We start from the raw sequence: 20,494 nt of genomic DNA, 5'->3' as shown, positions 1-20,494 counted from the left end.
CACAATATATTAGGATTTACAACTTTTATTTCCCATATGGTACTTGACATTTTGTAACATTTTCGTCTTTGCTTAAATGACTCACCGACCAGATAACTGCGAATAAGAGCATCTTTAGTTGAGTCAAATTTCCAGGAAACGTAACAGCTTGAATTACGGTTCAACAAACACATGCCTCCTTCATTAAATAGAATGGAATGAGTAACAACTTCTGATGGCATATATTATATGTAACTTTACAGGAAGAAACCTCACTCACATCCCCAATCCCATCAAAAAAACAAATATCACAGTAGATATAATTTACACCACATAAACCCTGAACTTCAGGTGGTTTGAACGACTCAGTGCCCCCAAAGCCACCATGTTGCAACAATCACAATAGTGCTACTAAATCCTACAATATTCTCTTCATTTATGTTACAGCTCTTTGGATTTCATCAACTTCTGTTTTCAAGTAGCAACTGTCTTCTGGGAAACTAAATGCATGTGGCCAGGGCCACAAAAAGTTGCATAAATTGTGGTGACATTTGGGTAGAGAACTCCAAGGCAGTTGGTATGTATAGCAGTTGACTGCGATCCAACATTGTGTCATTTTCCTTCCACTTGCACTTTCAAGTTAAACAAAACAATGGAGGTTCAAGAAAAAGCGTATTTACAATGCAGTATCATGTAAGAGCACAGCAAATGAACACACACATCAAAGATGATGGAACCAGTGCAGTCACATCAGCCAAAAAGCTTCACCAATATGGCTTGTGTGACATGTTTGCAAAAGATATGGAGTACGATCTTGGACACGATTTAAACTTGCTACTTCTTTTTCAACGGATACATGAATTAAGTACTTAAAGGCCTGCAAAGACAAGTACAACTTTAGCAATTCACTTGAAATGTTCCTCCTAACACTCATTTGGCCCATGCTTTTTAACTCAAGCATTTTCCAAACAAACATTTTTGGTGGGATTCTTTGTTTTCTTCTCAAGCATTACAGTGCAATGATCATCATCACAAACAAGCTTTTCTTTGCTGCTACTTCACATCTGGATACAACACAAATAAATAGTTGAAAAAAAAAATCATAAAGCTTATTTCATTTGCAATGGCTTCCTCTTACCCAACAAATGTAAACTGAAACAAGTAAGGCAATCAAAAAACATGACCCGAGAACAATGGTTAATGGGCAGATGAATTAACGGGAGAAAAGGGGCGAGTCTCCAGATGGAGCAACTCGGTCCTCTATTTGGGAGCCAGCGGGTTGTCGGGGGTCGTTGGAGATGTCACTTCCTTGTAAAAGTTGTCAATCTGCTCTTTGTACATCTTGGACACCACCGGCCGCTTCAACTTCATGGTGGGACCTGCGGAAAAGGGACACAACGTCATATTCCTCATTTAGTCTTCATCCAAGCCAGCATGCATGCATATTACAGATGACACACAATGCCATTGAGTGCGACTTACCCAGCTCCCCTCCGACGATGGAGAAGTCCTGCTGGAGAATTTGCCACTTTTGGATGCGCTGAGCGTTGGAGGTGGCTTTCTCGTTGATGCGGTTGATGGCCTCCTGGATGGCCGCGTTTACCACGCGATCACGGCCGCCCGCCAGCTGTGAGACCTGGGTTGCCTTACTGCCCAGTTTTTTGCAGATCTCCACGGCCTCTGGAGTGAGTTCGTCCAGTGGCGTGCCGTCAGCATCAACCTCGCACTGGAGGGGAAATCAGGGATTAGATGTTAATTTCTTAGCATTATTAGTCACAACTTGGACAAGACAATAAATCTACTTTATCCGGCTATTTATCATAAAATCAAGGAAGTCTCGTTGAAATAATAGACAGATCCTACTCATGTAAAGTATTTTGACAATTAATTTTAAAACATATATAAAAACAATTAATTCAACTAATTGTTGATTTTGTGAAGGCTGCCCGAATATGTTTTCATTGCTTTTGGAATTGCCCCTTCCCTAAAAAATTATGGAAATAATTTTTCATTATTTTTTTTTAGCGGCACGGTGGCCCGATTGGTTAGCACAATGGCCTCACTGTGAGAGACAACAGCGATCGTGGGTTCAATCCCAGCTCTGGCCTTCCTGTGTGGAGTTTGCATGTTCTGCCTGTGCCTGCGTGGGTTTCCTCCGGGTACTCCGGTTTCCTCCCACATTCCCAAAAACATGCATGGCAGGCCGATTGAACACTCTAAATTGCCCCTAGGTATGAGTGTGAGTGCGGATGGTTGTTCGTCTCTGTGTGCCCTGCGATTGGCTGGCAACCATTTCAGGGTGTCCCCCGCCTACTGCCCGAAGACAGCTGGGATAGGCTCCAGCACCCCCTCGACCCTTGTGAGGAGAAGCGGTACAGATAATGGATGGATATTTCTGTTTACTTTGGAACCTCATCCTCATCTTTCCTTTTGCTCTTAACATTGTATTTTGTTTGGCTCCATTGACTATCCACTTGTGACCCAAAAAGTTTAGACATTTAATTTGATCATATTATTGGCTAAATATTCACACATTGACATATTTATCGAAAACCACTCATTTGTATTTTTGAAAATGAACTCAAACAATAGATTCGGACATATGACATTCCACAAATGCAAAAGGGATTAAAACCTCGGATGATCTTTGTGTATTTAGGTACCACAATATTCTGGGTTTTTTTACCGCTGGGGTTAGTTGATGAAAACAAGTCGCTTATTTTTATGTCCTGTCCTTTTTCCCTCAAATGAAATTATATCCCTAGCATGTTTTTCTATTAAATATTTTATGTTTACAGCGTGGGTTTTTTTGTCTGTTGGAATAGTAATTTTAGGCATAATTATTGAAGCACAATTTTATATTCAGATTACTGCTGGTTACTAAAACTGGATTCTTGATGCATGTACATATGTTTTGCGCAAATTTAATTAAAATAAACATTTGTATTAGTATTTTTAAAGTCTCTAGTGTGAAACTATCAAGCATCTTTGCATAGTTATATATTGCGACCGTATAGACTTGCAAAAAGTGGCTTAAAGGTTGTCTCCTCAGCATTTTTAGAATTCGACCGACCTAACCTCTAAGTTCCTCCGAGAGATCTCGCTCTGACAGAATAGGAAAAGGAAAGTTCCTAAGCAAAAACAACAATCCAAAATTGCCCTTTCCCTGATAGATTCTTTGGTTGTGTCGTTTGGTGTTGCAATTAGCCACCAGATGGCAGTGTTAGGTTACAGCCGAAGGCAGATCTAAAATTACATGGAATGACATGTTTCGAGGTCAAGTAAACTTTACAAGTCCAGTCTCGTCATGTTGTTTTAAGTGTTATCTGCATTGCCATACAATGACATCATCACGTTGGCTGCAAAGCTTATGCAACACAGCGTTTTGTCATACCTTAATGGTGAGCAGCATGGATAGAAACTTCCTCTTGTCTCCTATCAGCATGGCGTTGCTAATCAGCGGCAGGGCTTCCTTGACTGCGTCCTCGGTAGGCACGGGAGGGATGTTCTCACCTCCAGCTGTGATAATTAACTCTAAAATAATAAAAGCAACAATGGTGAGAGAATTTTTCTTAGGTACACATAAGTGCAAGTACAAACATTCAAATATTGACAAAATAGATATGGTTTGATTAACACTGTCACAGATGTTCACAGTTCATTCCATGTGCATTTGTGGTGGTAGTTTAAAGAATTGGTACATCAACAGTGAATGTGAAATATAAATATATTCGGGTTGTCAAAATTTAAGCGTTAACTCAAGATTAATTTTTAAAAAAATGTATGCCATTAAATATTTTTTATTTAAAATACACTTCATATTTGGTGATTTTACAATAATTACAAGATATTATTCAAGTAAATACCTGTTGAAAGCTTCACAAAAAAATAGTAGTAGAAAAAATAGGATTAATCGCAATTATGGAATTTTTTGAGATTCGGTAAAAAAAATGTAATCGCTTAACGGCACTAACACACACACTTACATACATAATACATACACTGTTCTGTGTTCTGCAACCATGACAACAACTATGTCGTCAATCGCCATTAAGTAATATAATCCCTGTAAGGGCTGATTTTTTTGGACACAGTTTTAGTAACTCCTTACTTAATTCCGTGGCTTGTGATTATTAAAATGCCAGCGATCCTGTTAATATCCATCGGCTCCAAACAGGTGCAGGTGATATACCTTTAATTCGCCCGGTGATGAAGAGGAATCCCTTGGGGTCGCGTTTGCCCAGGTCGCCGGAATGAAGCCAGCCGTCGGAATCCAGAGCTTCCTCAGTCTTGTCGCCCATGTTGAGGTAACCCATGAAGACATGGCGACCCCAGAAGCAGATTTCACCATTCCCTTCTTTGTCTGGGTTGTGCAACTTGGTCTTGCACCCCGGAAGCTCCTTGCCACAGCTGTAGGTAAAAAAAATACATTGGGGCAGTTAATTCACTTTGTAATTATTAACCCTTGGGGTGTCAAACTCAAGGCTCGAGGGTCAGAGTTCAACATTCTTGCATTAAAAGGAAGCAGCAAATACCTGGTGATCCTAAAGGCATCTGGGATGGAGACGGTGTGAGGTCCGGTGCTCTCGCTCATGCCGTACAGCTCATAGAGTGGAATGTCCAGGCTGAGGAAGAACTCCAGCGTGTCTCGGGTAATGGGAGCAGCACCCGTGTAGCACCTGTGGCAGCGGTCCAGGCCCAGAGCCTTGCGCACCTTCTTGAACACAAGTTTCTTGGCTATTTGGTAGCTCAATGGCGTTTGGTCACTTGCTCTGTTTCTCCAAAAGGAAACGCACCATCAAACATCTATTCAAGTCTCAAAAATTGAAGAAGGATCTTTGTGATGTCACGTGTACGTACAGATTCATCTTGCTCAGATTGGTCTGCAGACCCACGTCTTTGGCCCAGGCGGCAACTTTGCGGCGAACGGTGGACGACTTTGCTCCGGTGGCCTTCATCTTCTCTTGCATCTTTTCCCAGACACGTGGCACCCCCATGAATGCTGTAGGCCGCACCTCCTTCATGGTGTTCACCAGAGAGCCCTGAACAGCACACACAATAAGAAAAAAAAGATAGTTTGAAAATTGTTGTTCAGTGAGTGTATGCGTGTGTTGGACAGCGTTTTTTACCGTAGATTGCACAGCACTATATCACACCTCATTCAATGCCAGCCATTTTCAGTAAAGACAACTCCAAGAGTGACTCTTTTTAAAGTATTCTGACTCATTTTTCAAGACCTTTAAAGATCATTGTGTTCTGCGAATCATACATCGAATCTTTCAAAACAAAAAAATGGGCCATTCTTTCAGCAGAAAATAAGTTTGATTTGACATTTTTACAAGTAATCGTCAGTAAGTTAGATAAGTTTGACAGAATTCAGCCTCTTATGGAACCCAGAGGAAAAATAGCTGTGTTTAAACAAAAAAATTATTTAAAAAATCATATTAAGCGCAGCGATTTTGATGCTAATATTTTTGTTGACGCCTCTAACATCTGAACAGCAGTTTTGTTCTACGTACAAAGCAGCTAAAACAATATTTAAGAATGGCTTTGTTTGCAAAATAATTATCTCTTTGGTGATATACAAGCGCTGTGAGTGACGCCAACTCACCAGGACAGCTCCTCGACAGTTAGTGGCTGTTCACGTTGTTTCATTTATGACACTTACTTCTAATAGTGACGACTCTTTGCATTCTATAAATGTATGTTGGAGCTGGTTTTGAGTGTTGCTATCACAACTGTAAAGTCCTCCTTTCCCACTGTAAACAGTTGGGAAACAAGTGACCTTAAATCTAAAAAGGTGGCCTCCACTGGCAATTTGACTCATTACACTCAAAAAAAAAATAATTAATTCTTGGAACTGAGTGTTTGGATTCTAAATTCTCGACATTCTTTGTATGCAAGTTACATTAAGTGAAGCATGACAACGGTAGGTGGTGATTATCACTGGCAGCAACACACAAACGAGGGTCACCTTAAGTGCATCTGGGTCAGCAAAGTGCGTAACCCCGCCCACTCTCATGGTGACCCAGATGTCTACCATCTGGGCGGCGATGTGGCTGAGAGGGAGGTAGCTGACCACCACCTCCTGGGACTCTGTGGCATCCGTCAGGCGCACGTGGCGGCCGGTGGAGAGCGCGGTCCATGTCAGCTGAGGGTGAAGGAGACAAAAGATACAAGAGAGTGGCTGTATAAGTTGACAGGTTTTGCAATTTTCTTGATTTATGTGACACCTTCAGTTTATGTAAATTTTCCATTTATACTACTTTTTAGAGTACACTGATAGGCTTATGTTGTCAATTATACAGATATGTTTAAATATGGAATTACATCCAATATGTTGCGTATAATCATCTTATTTGAACAACAGTACAATATTTAGCATTCAGTGCTCAAAATGGATGAGTACACCCTCTTTGAAAAGTAAGCTTTGTACCCTTTCTCAGCGCACATGAGGACAATTTTGTGAATTTTTGTGAAATTTCTTTTTTTTAATGGATCATTTTTCACGTTTGATTTTTTTTGGGGTGAAACTAACACTTAGCTATCATCGTCATTGTGTATTTGCGACAAACCTCAATTTGTACAAGAAAAAAAGAATGATTTTCTATGCACATATTGACAAATCTAAAATGCAATCAATGGCCTCTGTGTGGTTTGCTGCCTATCCCGGCAGATTTTGGGTGAGAGGCAGAGAACACCTCGAACTGGTCACCAGCCATATTTCATTTCAGATGTTTGACTTTTCTCTCAAGACAACCCAAGCCTACTTCTTACACTTTTAGTTAATATATGCATTTACACAAACCTTAATTTGTACTTTGGTTAAGCATATAAACAAGCCAGTGATTGGCTGGCAACCAGTCCAGGGTGGGCCCCACCTAATGTCCTAAGACAGCTGGGATGGGCTCGTGCACGCTTGCAACCCTCGTGAGGAGAAGCGGAACAGATAATGGTACATATACAAATATACAGCGTACACCATATATATAGAATACCCAAGGAGCATTTGTATCACTCCATTAGTTTCTTGGAATGTGTACGAATGTCCTCAGTAAAGAGCCTGAGGTGATGAGCTCTTTAAGTTTGCTGAAAAGATTCAGCTTTGTGCACAAGTGAATCAGGTGCTTACGTTGTCATGGCTGAGCATGACTCCTTTGGGCTGGCCGGTGGTTCCTGAGGTGTAGATGAGCGTGCAGCATTGATTAGGCTTCTGGCTGGCGATGACCTCATCAAGAGCAACATTCGGAACGTCACGCCCCAGTTCCATGAAGTTAGCCCACTGCACCGAGACACAATGTTTAATGTACTGCTGCGTCTGCACACATCCTTCAGCTTTGTTTACTTACACTGTACAGATTTGGTCTCTTCTCTTTCAGAGCACCCTTGTACTGGACAATGGCTTTCAGGTGTGGCAAATTGTCTTGCACTTGAAGGATCTTCTGCAGCTGCTTGTGGTTCTCCACCACAATGATATTGGCCTTGCAGTTCTCTGCCACATACTGGCATGCCTCCGGGGAGTTGGTTGTGTAGATGCCCACAGCGAAGCCACTGCAACACACAAGGGTCACACGTTTACCTGCTGTTTGTTCGCAATTATTTGGATTCAGACTGTCATGTGAAAAACTGGTTGGCACATCTGCTTCATAGTTGGAGAATTGCCTTCTTGCTCAGGCCCTCCTGTGTGTGTAAAGTGTGCGAAATAGACTGCTCAACTTGGCCAAAGTCATCTATGATAGGATCCAGGTTACCACTAGGGACTGCAAGGTTCATTAAACTTCTGAATGCGCCTTCTGTGTGTTGTGATACTTCAGAAGTGACCAGTAGTTAATATGGTGATTAGTAGCCACAGTAGTCACAAAGATGGCCTTTGCTAATCAAAGAATCACGATCTTTCTTTTAGCTGCAGGGTTTCGGTTTCTGGATGACGTGTGGGGCTCCTCGTGTTTCACCATAATACTTCTAGAGGAAGTGTGGCGAAAATCTTAAGCTTCTGTCCCCGTCTTAATGCTCGAATTGCTTGTAATTGTGTGAACACAAGGTTTTCATTCTTTAAGCCTGAAGAATAAGATAACTATTGATCACAGTCAGAGTTCTCAAATATTAAGTCAGATATTGATCAGTGAGTGAAGCTCTCTCTATTAAGTGACAGACAATGACTGGCTGCAATGAAGGTACACAACTCACCCTGCTAAAATTGCTCCAATGTCCGTGATGAACCACTCAACAGAGTTGAAACCCAGGATACCTACGCCGTGGTAACGCTGCAAACCAAGCTGTAGAGACGCAAACATATTGAGTGGATAATGCACTCAAGATTGACATATGTGGCCTTATTTTCGTTCCTGACGCAAGTCGAACGTTAAGTACAGTCTAACGGTGGAGTTTTCTATTGTATTTTGCAAGATTAAGGGGGCGATTGCATATTTGTGTGCAACTGTGGGATGGAAAGTAGTGTTTTCCTTGTGGCAGCCCTCATTTGCATCAAAATAAAGGCGGTATGGAGCGTACACCTGAGTACGCCATTGCGGAAACCAAAATTATGAAACCAAATTCACAAACACACTGAACTAGCCCATTGTTTTGGCATGAAAAGCTTCTCTCTTTATGCTTCTGCCATGTAGACTGTGCACCTCGCCCGTGCTGAATTTAAAGGAAATGAGAGTGAAATGAGAGAAGCTGCTTCTATTAGCTAGGAAGTGGTGTTCACGCCCACAACGGCGCCAGCACCTATTTCTACCTGCATGCGTTAAAACATTACAATACAACTTTATTTCTATAGCACATTTCACGAAAATATTCAGACTCAAGACTGCGCTTTGCGCTGAGACTTGCGCTAAGCATGAAAACAGTGCCCGTTTTACCTGGCAACCAAAATAATGTTATGAACCCTGATAGCAAATTTAAATTGCAACAGGCTTTTGATTAACAACTTGCAGATTAAATAAAGTATCAGTGGGACAAAGCTTTATGTTACTGTGCAACCTGACCCAGGAGATTCCAATGAGCTAAATGCCACATAACTTCTGCTCACGTGGACGATGATAGTTTTTTCGATATAAGCACGCATGAGTGAAACTGTTTACACTATAATCCCTGCATTGACTGAAAAGTGAGACATCCATTGTGTGGCTTGCGGTTCAGTAAGACATCTTCATGTTGCGTGACAGTGATTCCCACAACAAGTTGGCTTTTCAAGTCTACTGTCACATGGCATTAAAAAAAAAATCATGTTTCCAACAAGACTGAATAGCTGTGTGGTGTTTGGAATGTCAGACTGAATTCAGCAAAGAATTTTTTGTAATTAACAAGTTAGCCAGAGACTGAAATGCTCCTCTAAAGATCAGATAAGTTTGAATGTTATCCACGGCATAATCAAGAAAACCCAACATCCCATGTGCTGACATGCACGGGCTAAAGTGGAAAGCCTCATGAACAAACGTTTGTCTTCATTTATCAACATAAGAGCTTTTTGTACTACCTAGCTAAGTGACTAAGCAGTATTTGACGGCATCTCTAATTACTTACTTTCAGGAAGCTTTTTGCAGCGGAGCGGCAGGTCTCATAGTATTCCTTGTAGTTCAAGCTCCTCTTCTGGTCGCCTTCTTTCCAGCTCACAGCTGTATACTTGCCAAAGTTCCTCACAGCTGATGTAAAGACCTGATGGACGGTCAAAGGGGGCTCCGCAGCCAGACCAGTTTTCTCCATCCGGAGTTTCACTTCGCCATCGGGTTGACTTGTCCACAAGTTGGACTCTGCTGCTGCTGCCGGCACTGACAGTGTGTCTGGGCGCTGGGCATTTACTGGAGGACGTGGAGATAGTAGATGAGTCCAAAGAACTAAATATTTGGCTGCATGTTAAGGATAAGTGCTTAAAAAGAGACCACCAAGAAAACAGACAAGACCAATCTAAATTGTTTGGCAACAGCACCAATAACACACTAATGTAGCACAGTAAATGTTCATTTACATTGCCTTCATTAACTTGTATCGATCCGATATTTTCTAGTGGCTCTTTTCTCTCAGGAAAATAAAGATCAGTGAGTAAATAAATATTTCCTTCTTAAAACATTGCTTAGAAAAGAACACTCAATTCCATCTTGTGCTCCGCAACAAAACTTAATAAACTACAGCTACACTACAATGCCGCAGCGTCACCTGTGTACATAGGAAGTAACTGATAGCAACTTTATGGCCTTAAACAGCTGCTTATCGTGGATGAGACAACACGAACAGGCAAATTAATTTTTAACCCAGCTGCCCTAAAAAAAAAAAATCACCCTCATAAAATTTTATTCGTGATCCTACACTAAAAAATTGAAAATACACACTACAAGTGTGCTTCATAATGCTTTTTTCCCCACTCCGTACAAAGCCAGGAAAGGGTGTCCAAATGGATGATTTGTGGGCAGGAAGCAGTTGTCACTTCCTCGGGAAATGAGATCAATTGCCTGCTGAGTTCACCAAAGTGGCTCCAACATGAAGCCGTCACCCAGTTTTGAGTAGAGACTCTTGACTATGACCATGAATCCGCAATACCATTCATGCAAACATTCAAATGGTGGGGGGAAGCAAATGTAAACAGTACGCTTATCAGCACCGTGTGTGTTCTCTGTCACCTGTTTGTGTATTCAAGGTGTGTTCATTGGAGACTTCCAGGTTGCTGGTGAGTGCATTGGGGACAGGTGTCTCCTCTTCCCTTTCCACTGTGGGTTCTTCCTCGGAGGACTCACTGAGGTAAAGGAGCCGGAAAAACACGTTATCAAATAGGAGCGTGACATCCCAGGCTGATATGCCACATTCTTGAGGAAAACCAGACGCAGAAACCTGACCATCGCGCAGAAACAGCTTAAAAAGTTCCAGTTACACAGGATATGGCCCTAATCTTTGAAACTCAGATTTGGATGCTGTATAAAACGTAAAATAGAACATAGTGATTGGCAAATGCTTTTTACTCCATATTCAATGTTAAAAAAAAACATAACTGAATTGCAAATATTCACTTTTTTTTATTTGATACCTGCAACACATTGACAAAAAAAAACGATGACATATGTACCATTTTGTTACATTACTTTTCCTTTTAGCAATACTCAAGAAGAGCTCAGGAAATAAGGACACTAATTGTTGAAGCGCTGTTGCTTCAGTTGCTCAACAGGCCTGGCCGGGTCTCCATTGTCATGTGTATTGCATATTATTAAAAATGGGAGTCAGCACTAGACTGCAGGCAGGCTAGTCAAGTACCCACATTGTATTAGTACGGTGCCACAATGTTCAGACACTACATGCAGAATGTGGCTTGGCAGTGTCTTGCTCGACGAGTGTGGCAGCATAAGCCTTCACAGGTGTGCAAGTTACACATCGACACACTATCACTGGCTTTTGAACTTAAACTGTGAGTTACCAAAGTGCTGCGAGCCACATAAAAAATTGTATTCTTTGAAGTAACGTTTTAGGGATGGACATACATTCAATTATGTTTTTCGGCCATGCTGTTTATTAGCAGATTTCTCCAGTTTCTCTAAATCATCAACAATGTTTCTTTTATATCTTAGACCCAGTTTTTTTGGATTACAGTTATGGGTAATGCATCTTAGTCAAATAAAATGAGAGCGATGGGAACGTCAGTAAATGACCTTTCCGTCCGTACTGAAAAGGAACACCCACCTCTGCTGTGTACCCGCATTGATTTATGATTATGTTTAACTTACAAATGAACAATTACAAAGAACCAACAAATCTCATCTTGCCTTGTTGATAAAACAACCAATGTAGTATCTATGATTGTAAGGCGTTGTGAAAGGATCCTTCAGATGAGCTTACAAATAGTTGATTAATTTGAATATGGTTAAGCTAAAAATCCATCACAAAAAAAATTAGGGACCCTGCATTGCTCAACATTTGGATCAAAAGACAAGGAGTTATTGTGTGTGCATGTGTGTGGTTTAACATACTTGGCCATATCCAAAACATAATCAAGAGGTGCTGAATTGTTGCCTGAACTACAGGTAGACTTGGAGGTGGCTACAGGATGAGGCTGCTGAATCACACCAACCTCAGACATGGCACCGGGCTCACACACGGTCACTGCAAGAGAAATGAGGCACAGGAGGTAAACAACAAATATTCCACGTCACTGACATGAAAATGAGTCAAGTGCAAATATGTGTCTGATAACATCTCTCCAGTGACCCAACTAGCGCTTGACATCCTGTCTGATAATTGTTTTGTTTTTCCTCGTCTAAAGTTACTGTAATAAAGCCCCTCAAACATTTGAAGACGTGGTGGTGAAACCTTTTGCTCCCCAGCTCTAATTACATGGCATGTGACTGTTGTACGCACGAGACTCACACCTGGGTGTTTGCAGCAACAGACCAGTGCTTTTTTTAGCCAAGGTTATTCTGACATGTCTGGCACAGATTTCACTGTCAAAACCTTACATAATGGTCCACTGATTCTTGATAAGGCAGTAGTGGGCAGCACATCTGCCGCAAAGGCATGATCTTACCCTGTGACGTTTGGTTGTTCTCTGTGTGCTTGTGAGCGGGCTTTCGCTAACTTATTCCAACTTTATAAAAACATGCATGGGAGGGAATCAGACTAAATTTCCCATTGGTGTAAATAGTTGTTTGTCTTCATGTGCTCTGTGATTGACGGAATGAGCAGTAGAATTGATAGATGCATTCTGGATTATCAGAACAATTAGGTCAACCATTAGGTGGGTTTCTACACTGTTCACTAACTACAAATTGCAATTTCTTCAGAAGAATCCCCAGACACCGTACAAATTCTGTTCCTTGTTTTGAGTGTGGCATCAGTATGTGGCATCGGTATGACAGTTAATATGATGAGCAAATGGTGTCGTCGTCATTTACTACGGTGTGCGATTGACAATGGTGTCAACGCGTGTGGTGTGCCACCAATATCATACAGTGTAAAATGCAAAATATGAATACATAAAATTAACTAATCGGTTGCAACAGGAAACACCTCACAAAAACTCATTATAGTTATTTTCACTGTTATGATGAGATATTGCAAAATTAAATAAGATATTAAGATAAATAAGGTATTAAGATATTAAATAAGATATTAAGACAATGTTAAAAACAAGATCACTGACTGTTTAAAACAAACATTCATTTGTTTTTTTCTTTTGGAAACTTCATTGACTCTCGTATCAAATATTCAAGTGATGCCGTTTTCTATCGCCTTGACACTGGAAATCAATACTGCTTACAAATGCTTTCAGCCGTGTGTTGTTGCCCAGTCACCTATGCTCTCTTTAGTAATTCATAAGATTGGTCATCTGCTGGCCTTTTAAACAGTCAAAAACATACGCGCGGCCTTGTCTGCCTTTGGTGACCTGTTGCCCAGTTATGATGACTGACATGTCAGGACATCTGGACTTGTGTGATTGCGAGAGGTCATCAACAACAACATCACATTGCAATCATACATGTGACAGATAAGCATCCAGCTGACCTTGTGCCCACTCGTGACGCAATACGAGTCAAGGGTTCCGATTTTCTTCATATGCTATGCAAAGTAAACTATGTCTTGGTTTCCAATGTGGACAAAGAGTCTATGAGGCTGGATATTGGTCAGCAACATTTAAAAAGGGGAGCTTGCACTGAAGGTTGTCATGACTCTAACCTTAATGGATGTTGGTCATGTGAAATGGTCAACATCAACTCTTCAAATTCTGCCAGTGAAAATAATAAATTGTCACAGTAGATCTCATTCAAAGGTCTTCAGCCCCGCTTTCATAAAAATAACTTATCATAGCCATGATCAAAGCAATTTCCTATCATGCGAGTTTACTGGAAACATTGGATGAAGTATGGGCATCTTCTCAATTTTAACTTGTCAAAAACCAAGAGCCTTTAAACTGATAGTGACATGATTCCAACTGCATTTGAGCAATCAAAAGTGGATTATAAAAGTAGAGCAGTCGTGCTTAGACACAGCTGTTCTATTCCCGCAACAGTTGGGAGTGACGTATTGAACACTAAATTCTTCTCGAGCTGTATTCCTCACATCCGACACTGATGACATTTCAGTAAAATTCAGATGGTTTATCATCAAATTTTCAAGAATCGAGATTGGAGCTAAAACCACAGCCCTCCCTCAAGATGTCTCTCTCTTTGTACAAGTTTGCGACCAGGTCCTCTTGCCTGTCTTTTGTTGTCCTTTAATTTACCATGCAGAAGACATAGGATTCTATTGATCAACCCTCACAATTATGTACACCATTCACCAGCTGCTCCTTCTTGACAAGCACCAAGATCAGCAGTTTAGGACTCGACAAGACCCTCAGCATTCTTTCTTGGTGCATGACCACAGTACTCGCTTTTTATGTGTTGTGCATCTGTTCAACATGGGAACTTTAATACACCATTTCCCTTGAATGATGGAGTAATTTGAATTGACAAGTGATGGGTGGGTTCCACCCTTGCTGCTCTAGACCAGATCTCCACGTGCCATTGACAGAATGATCACTCTATTCAATCGAATCTTGTTAAAATGGGAGCTAATTCCTAATACTGAATTTTCAGCAACAAAGCTGCATGCATTCCCATCATATAAAATAAAAAGATGATCACATGCACAATTTAAAAATGAACATCGGATAAAACCCACAATGAAATATAATCAGGGGCGCGGGACACAACCACAGCCACCAAAAATGTGTTTCTGTTGATATAAAAAAAAGGACAAAGGAAAAAAAACATGCTAGTGAAAGCTATAATACAGAAAATAAAAGGATAAACCCATTCCATTTGCAAGTCTTAACACTGCACAATGAACCGAAATACTCACATTGCATTGCTGGAAATGGATTCGTGGCCTAATTAAGATTTTGGTGAAGGTCAACAGTATTCAGTTTGCTTGTAAAATGTTATAATCTCGTGCCTCTACAACATCAGCAGCCGATCATTCATTTTAAAACAGCAGCCGGCTTGGTTGGTCCCTCCCACGGAAAAAAAAAAGCCCCACCCAGCCGGGGCTGCCGGCTCCCTTCCACACACTCCCACACCCCCCTGTACTGAAGCAATCTGATAGGCTGACATTTCTCACGCCACAGACTCATCTTCCATATAAGGTCATGAAAGCCAAATGAATCAGACCCGGGGAAGTTGTTGCAAAGTCTCCACAACGGCACGCCTCATGCACATTCTCTCTGATCCAACGAATGCTACTATGAAACCCATCCCCCTGCAGATGCAGATACACACGCACAGGAACGCGCGCGCGCGCACCCGCACACACGACTAACAACAAGCTGCAGCCACGCTGGCTAAGTTTACTACAGGTCAACTTGTTTTTACACAGTACTGGAATCGCACGAATCAACAACCCAAAATCCAAACCCCCCCTTTTTTAACATCTTCATTTAAAAAAAAAAATAAAAAATTTTTAATCTTCACATTTGATTAATCTGTTATTTTATCTTTGCATTTTATTATCAATTCATAAATATTAGTGTTTGTTAATTTAATGACACTAAATTAACAAAATAGATGCCTTTCGAGCAAATGAAAAATAATTTTGTATTTTTTTTTTATTTTGGATAAAAACATGCTTTTCATTGGAAGAGATGAAAACCAGTGAACAAGAACAAACTGCATTCATTTCATGATGTACTATATGACCTATACTACATTGTACACACACTAATAGTTTTGTCATTCTAATTATGAGTGTACCATACGAACTTAAAGTTCAGCAAGATCAAATAAAAGCCAGTTTACCTTCTAAGTTCTTTGAAGACAATATCCCAAATTCCTGAATGTGTAGCGTTACGATCTGTTTGCTTTGGAAAACGTAAACGCAGGTGACGGAGTTATGCACAAACGTGCAGTGGAGCTGCTACAACGTAAGAGCTTTGCTGACTGAATACCGGGTAGATTACAACATCAATCCGTCGACAAACAGGTTGTTGGTTTGCCGTGACTAAATAATGCTGCCTTTCACGGGATGAGTTGGGCAAATTCTCAGCACTTCAAAAACAACGTAATAAAGCCAGCCTCTGAGTGAACCAGGTATATTTGGTTCACCGAAGTTCTACAAGCCTAATAATATAATATATCATCATGATGACACAATGCATCAACACATATTGCACTGCTAAGTGCTAACACTCCCGGCCCCTCTAAAAGATATACCTGCATACATTGTAAAATTGTCAGCTTCGGTTTCGCTTGTGGGATGACACTTGAACAATATACTAATAGAGCATTAGCAAGCGGTTTGGAATATGTACATGATGATCCCTACAGGTTTTCATTCAACTAGCAGGTAAGTAGCATAATTAAGCACTGCAGCTGGACACCAAATGTATTCAAAAGAGTAAGAAAATCAAGCATTGTCTTCTTTTTAATAAAATCAAGCATTGTCTTCTTTTCACAACACCTTATTTTAAAGCAACATTTATCTCATCTGAATTCCCACGGACGTGCACTTGATGTGTGTCATCGTGGCTTTCTATAGCAAGATCAGTCTCAGCCAATAGCTTTGAGAGAAGACACACAGCCACCACACCACAGCATCACCTGACTGCCGGATCGAGTTCGCGCCTGCGCACGGGCTGAACTGCTGTTGGCTACAGCGGCGGCTGACGTGCCATTCATCACGGAGGTTACTTTCGGTCATTGACATCTTTTCTCAATCACCAGATGCCTCACTGGAGCTAGTTTCTAAGGCGCACTGCCGGTCAGAATGATCACAATAGATTATTGTCTGGCAAACTGAGATGTTTTAAATTCTAAATTACACTACGCAAAGTTAATTAATAATCCTTCAAATAATGTCATACAGGCTGTGTTACTCGAGAATCCTTTTCGTTTATCACATTAATTCTAGTTAGATTTTTTTGCCCTTTTAACACAAAACAGTCACAGAGATTTACAATCAATGACATCCTTTGATCTAAGGCACCACGCAAACAAGAAAAACCTTAGGGAAATAGCATTTGACAAAACACACTCTTTTAGATATGGTACTTAATTTGTATCATTTGTAATAATTCATTATTTACGTGATGGGGCCTTTCTGAAATGCCCTAAGATGTAACAAGATGGCCCACAAAGTTGTTCCTGGTATATTATAGAGTCCAGGAAGTATGTTTAAGAGATACAGGTTTAGCCAGGGTTGTTGGGTAAAGTTGCGGAGAGTCTTTGCCACATATACATGCACAATTCCTTTGTCTTTCATATTTTTTTTTGTAATCAAGTTATTTGTAAACGAGCAGCACGGTTGAGACTGGTGAGCACGTCCGCTTCACAGTACAGAGGTTGTGGGTCTGAATCCGGCCTCGTGTGGTGCAAGTTCCAGAAGTGGCCCCGTAAAATGAAAGCTGGCCCCGTGTCGACAGACACATAGAACTTTTCCAAAGATGTAAATAAAATGCTACACAACCAGAATGGCACTTAAGAAAAGTAAAACTGTTAAAGGGAGTATTATTGGAAGCACTTGTCATGAGCACAAAGATCTGTTCTGCTCTTCTGCCTTTCTGTAACCAGGCTACGTATGTGTTGCTGTTGTGAGACAGATGAGAAGCACTCTCTGGTCATAGTGAGAGAGAGGAACTCAAACAATAATTAAAATGTCCTCAAAAGATTTGAAGTGAATTAATCTTTTAAATGACAATGTGACATCGCATTGAATCATTTTCTTTTACCTGAAAATGAAAAATAGTTTCCCTGAATTGGCATGCTAAAATTAATTTATGAATTAGAAAAGACACAGACTTAAACACTGATCAGATTATCCATGCTATTGTGGAAGTTTTTTTTTTCAATTAGGAGCTGTAGTGATCTATATCTTTGCTGCTCTAACACCTCAAATTTCCCCATTGTGGGACTAATAAAGGACATCTTTATCTTTTATCTTTATCTTTAGACCGCTTTCCATATTCTCCTCTTTTTAATAGTGTATGTACGCACTACTTTTTGTATTGCATTACATTTATTTTAACCACACACTGGCTAAAAAAAAAAAGTTAAAGTGAACTTAATTCTGGGGCTGGAATGGATTAAATGCATTTCCATTCACTTCAATGTAAAGTATGACCTTGATTTTTTTTTTTTAGGTTTCAGGCTCACAGAACCAAAAAGTTCATAACTAGAGGTTCCACTGTTGTTGTCAAGTTGACCTCCAAGTAGCAACATGAAAAGATTTCCCCAAAATGATAGTCTGTAAATACTGGTTAGAATGGCCTCTTCAACCTGAGTACAACAAACCAAAATTGTTGCAAATCGGACAATGGGCTTCAGAAAAATTTGCCTTTTTGAAGGACAATTTTGTGACAACGCGTATAGGAAATCTACCCAAAAACGCCTTTAAATTAGGGTAAAATAGTCTGTCTAACTTGATTATTTCTCAATATTCTCCTTGAGCCTTCTGTTTTCCACTCAGGGAACCCCGTTTCCGTTTGGCTGCCCGTTTCCAATTGCTTTCCAAAGTGACCAATTGCTTGTACAGCCATCAATGGGTCAAAATTACTGAGATGTTTTAAATGCTGAAAATTGCCCTAAAAACTCAAGTATTGCAGGGAAGGAAGACTATTGGTGAGAAGGCAAGTGTGGCAGTAGAATAGGTCATGTATTTAACAGTCTTGGTTTTTTTTTGGGGGGGGGGGGGGTTTGGGGAATCTATTTGCTATGGAGGATTTTATATGTATTTTAAGTGCTCATTCCATGTTTTGTAACAGATGGCAGCCACTTGCCATGTTGTGACTACGAGAAAATTGTTACTACAAGAAACCTGTCAATTCAGTTAACACACTGTAAAATCTAAGCTAATGTATGCAAGCTAGCGTAATAAGAAAACTAAACAACCAGTACATCCTGCGGCAATAGCTTACAAGTAGCAAATGATGTGACGTACTGTATTGACCTGTATTACCTTTGGTTTAAGTTCTTCGTAGACATAATGTAGTTACGTATCTGACTGGCTATTGGCGAGCCACACTCGATTGCGCATTTTGAGAGGTGATGGTTTCTTCCTTGTTTCACCACATTCACGTTAGTCACATTACCACTATTCACCACTTCTGGGGACGCAAAACACACGTCCTAGTTTTAAGCACAACTTTGAAATTTCTCAAGGACCACGTACATGCTTTATAATGCTCGCATAATATTTCCAGAACGTACAGTTGACCCCCCCTCATTCCATAAAAATAATTCCTGGTGAGACCCCCACAAAATAAATTCTAGGTAAATAAGACCGTAATTTCATCTTTATTACATGTATATATTTTTCTATGTTTCTGCCAAATTAGATTTTTTTTTTTGACACAATGATGGCCCAGTCCATTCCGTCATTATGATGGCTCATCGTTTCTGTTGCTCCCAATGCTAGTTTTATAAATTTGATCAACTACAAAGGCCTCTTTATTGTGGTAGATGTATCCCTTACTGTGCGTATTTGAACAATTTAGCAAGAATTTGTTCATTCTCGATCCTTAATTTGTATTTTTGTAAACATATCTGAGTGCCAAATTTAACCACACATCACCCGACTGCCATCATTCTGGCATAGTCTTTCCAATGCTTATCAACCTTTTGAGAAAATATTTATTCCTGTGTCAGTCAGGACTTACCCCATCTTTGTTCTTTTTTAACTCTGTGTCAAGCAACAGAGGGCTTCGTGTTTCTTTCCATTATAGTCACTCAAAGAGCTTACTTGACCTCTTTTGACCCGGCTATCCACATGATCATAGGACGAAAACTGGAACTGTAATATAAAATATAGTTTCGGGGATTTTGGCATTAAAAAGCATACTTATCGACCACCCATTGTCTATTCGAAAGGTGTTGCTGTAGTATGTTTTTTTTTATATATGGCTTTACTGACGCTGTTAGCTATTAGCCTTCCACATGCAAGACACACAATTCAATGCAGCAGATTAAAAAAAAAAAAGTTTACCTTAACGTTTAAAGGCCGGAGCACGTAGGACGCTTTTGCTGTCGCAACGTTTTTGTTTTCTCATCTGACGAGTTCACAACGATCTTGACGAATACGTTTACCATCGAATGCATTCATAGGCGTGTCCTCTTTATCGAGAAGTCTTTCACATCCTTTGATCTTCTCGACGTCATTGTATTTGATAACATGGGTTTAAAAGTTCAAAACTACAGTTAATTTACTTTTTTGAGGGGAGGAGTGCTTTTGTTTAAAAATAAATAAATAAAGGTCACGTTTCCTTACAGCCTGCCAGCTAAATTGCATATTTAATATATGTTCATATCGCCAGTTCGAGATGTCAATTGTTAAATTAAATGGCATTCAGATAAGATAACTTTGGCTAAAATTGTGGTCATTGAGGTAAGTGATTCTACAATTTAGATATATCAAAACACATAGCAGGTTATACAAGTGTAGTCAATAATATATTGTCAAAATTAAATATTTCTAACATCCAACTGTGCATGAGGTAATTTTGTGCCACACTAATGTACACAAGTATGCACAGTATGCACAATACATTATTTTTAATGCACGTTAT

At 40.2% G+C, this 20,494-nt stretch overlaps 1 protein-coding gene across 3 annotated transcripts; it reads right to left on the bottom strand.

Annotated features, from left to right (window-relative positions):
* Window positions 1-9: 9 nt before the first annotated feature.
* On the bottom strand, window positions 10-15,862 carry acsbg2 (acyl-CoA synthetase bubblegum family member 2). Of its 3 annotated transcripts, none has more exons than XM_088313843.1 (14): window positions 15,735-15,862; window positions 11,934-12,066; window positions 10,599-10,711; window positions 9,508-9,782; window positions 8,167-8,255; window positions 7,329-7,530; window positions 7,112-7,261; window positions 5,954-6,130; window positions 4,840-5,021; window positions 4,515-4,757; window positions 4,172-4,389; window positions 3,374-3,513; window positions 1,462-1,705; window positions 10-1,358 (listed from the first exon to the last, which is right to left on the bottom strand). In XM_088313843.1, the coding sequence occupies exons 2-14, from the start codon at window positions 12,041-12,043 to the stop codon at window positions 1,240-1,242; spliced, it is 2,262 nt and encodes a 753-aa protein (XP_088169969.1). In that variant the 5' UTR covers window positions 12,044-12,066; window positions 15,735-15,862; the 3' UTR covers window positions 10-1,239. The 3 variants fall into 3 exon arrangements, with proteins under 3 accessions (XP_088169969.1, XP_088169967.1, XP_088169968.1); XM_088313841.1 differs by lacking the exon at window positions 15,735-15,862 and adding an exon at window positions 14,803-14,966; XM_088313842.1 differs by lacking the exon at window positions 15,735-15,862 and adding an exon at window positions 14,803-14,966 and having other exon boundaries at window positions 4,515-4,751.
* Between the last annotated feature and the right edge of the window lie 4,632 nt (window positions 15,863-20,494).

Source organism: Idiotropiscis lumnitzeri, chromosome 13, assembly GCF_059441095.1.
Source record: "Idiotropiscis lumnitzeri isolate Australia: NSW breed Sydney's pygmy pipehorse chromosome 13, RoL_Ilum_1.0, whole genome shotgun sequence".
Classification (NCBI taxonomy): domain Eukaryota; kingdom Metazoa; phylum Chordata; class Actinopteri; order Syngnathiformes; family Syngnathidae; genus Idiotropiscis; species Idiotropiscis lumnitzeri.
The sequence above is the reverse complement of the archived record's forward strand: the minus strand, read 5'-3'. Positions and strand labels throughout refer to the sequence as shown.

What these genes read in the sequence shown, in the direction of transcription:
- acsbg2 (XM_088313841.1), bottom strand. An exon ending in CATCACCGGGCGAATTAAAG is followed by an intron (nt 3,514 to 4,171) that starts GTATATCACCTG and finishes TTATTATTTTAG; the next exon opens with AGTTAATTATCACAGCTGGA. An exon ending in CCATGCTGCTCACCATTAAG is followed by an intron (nt 1,706 to 3,373) that starts GTATGACAAAAC and finishes TTTCCCCTCCAG; the next exon opens with TGCGAGGTTGATGCTGACGG.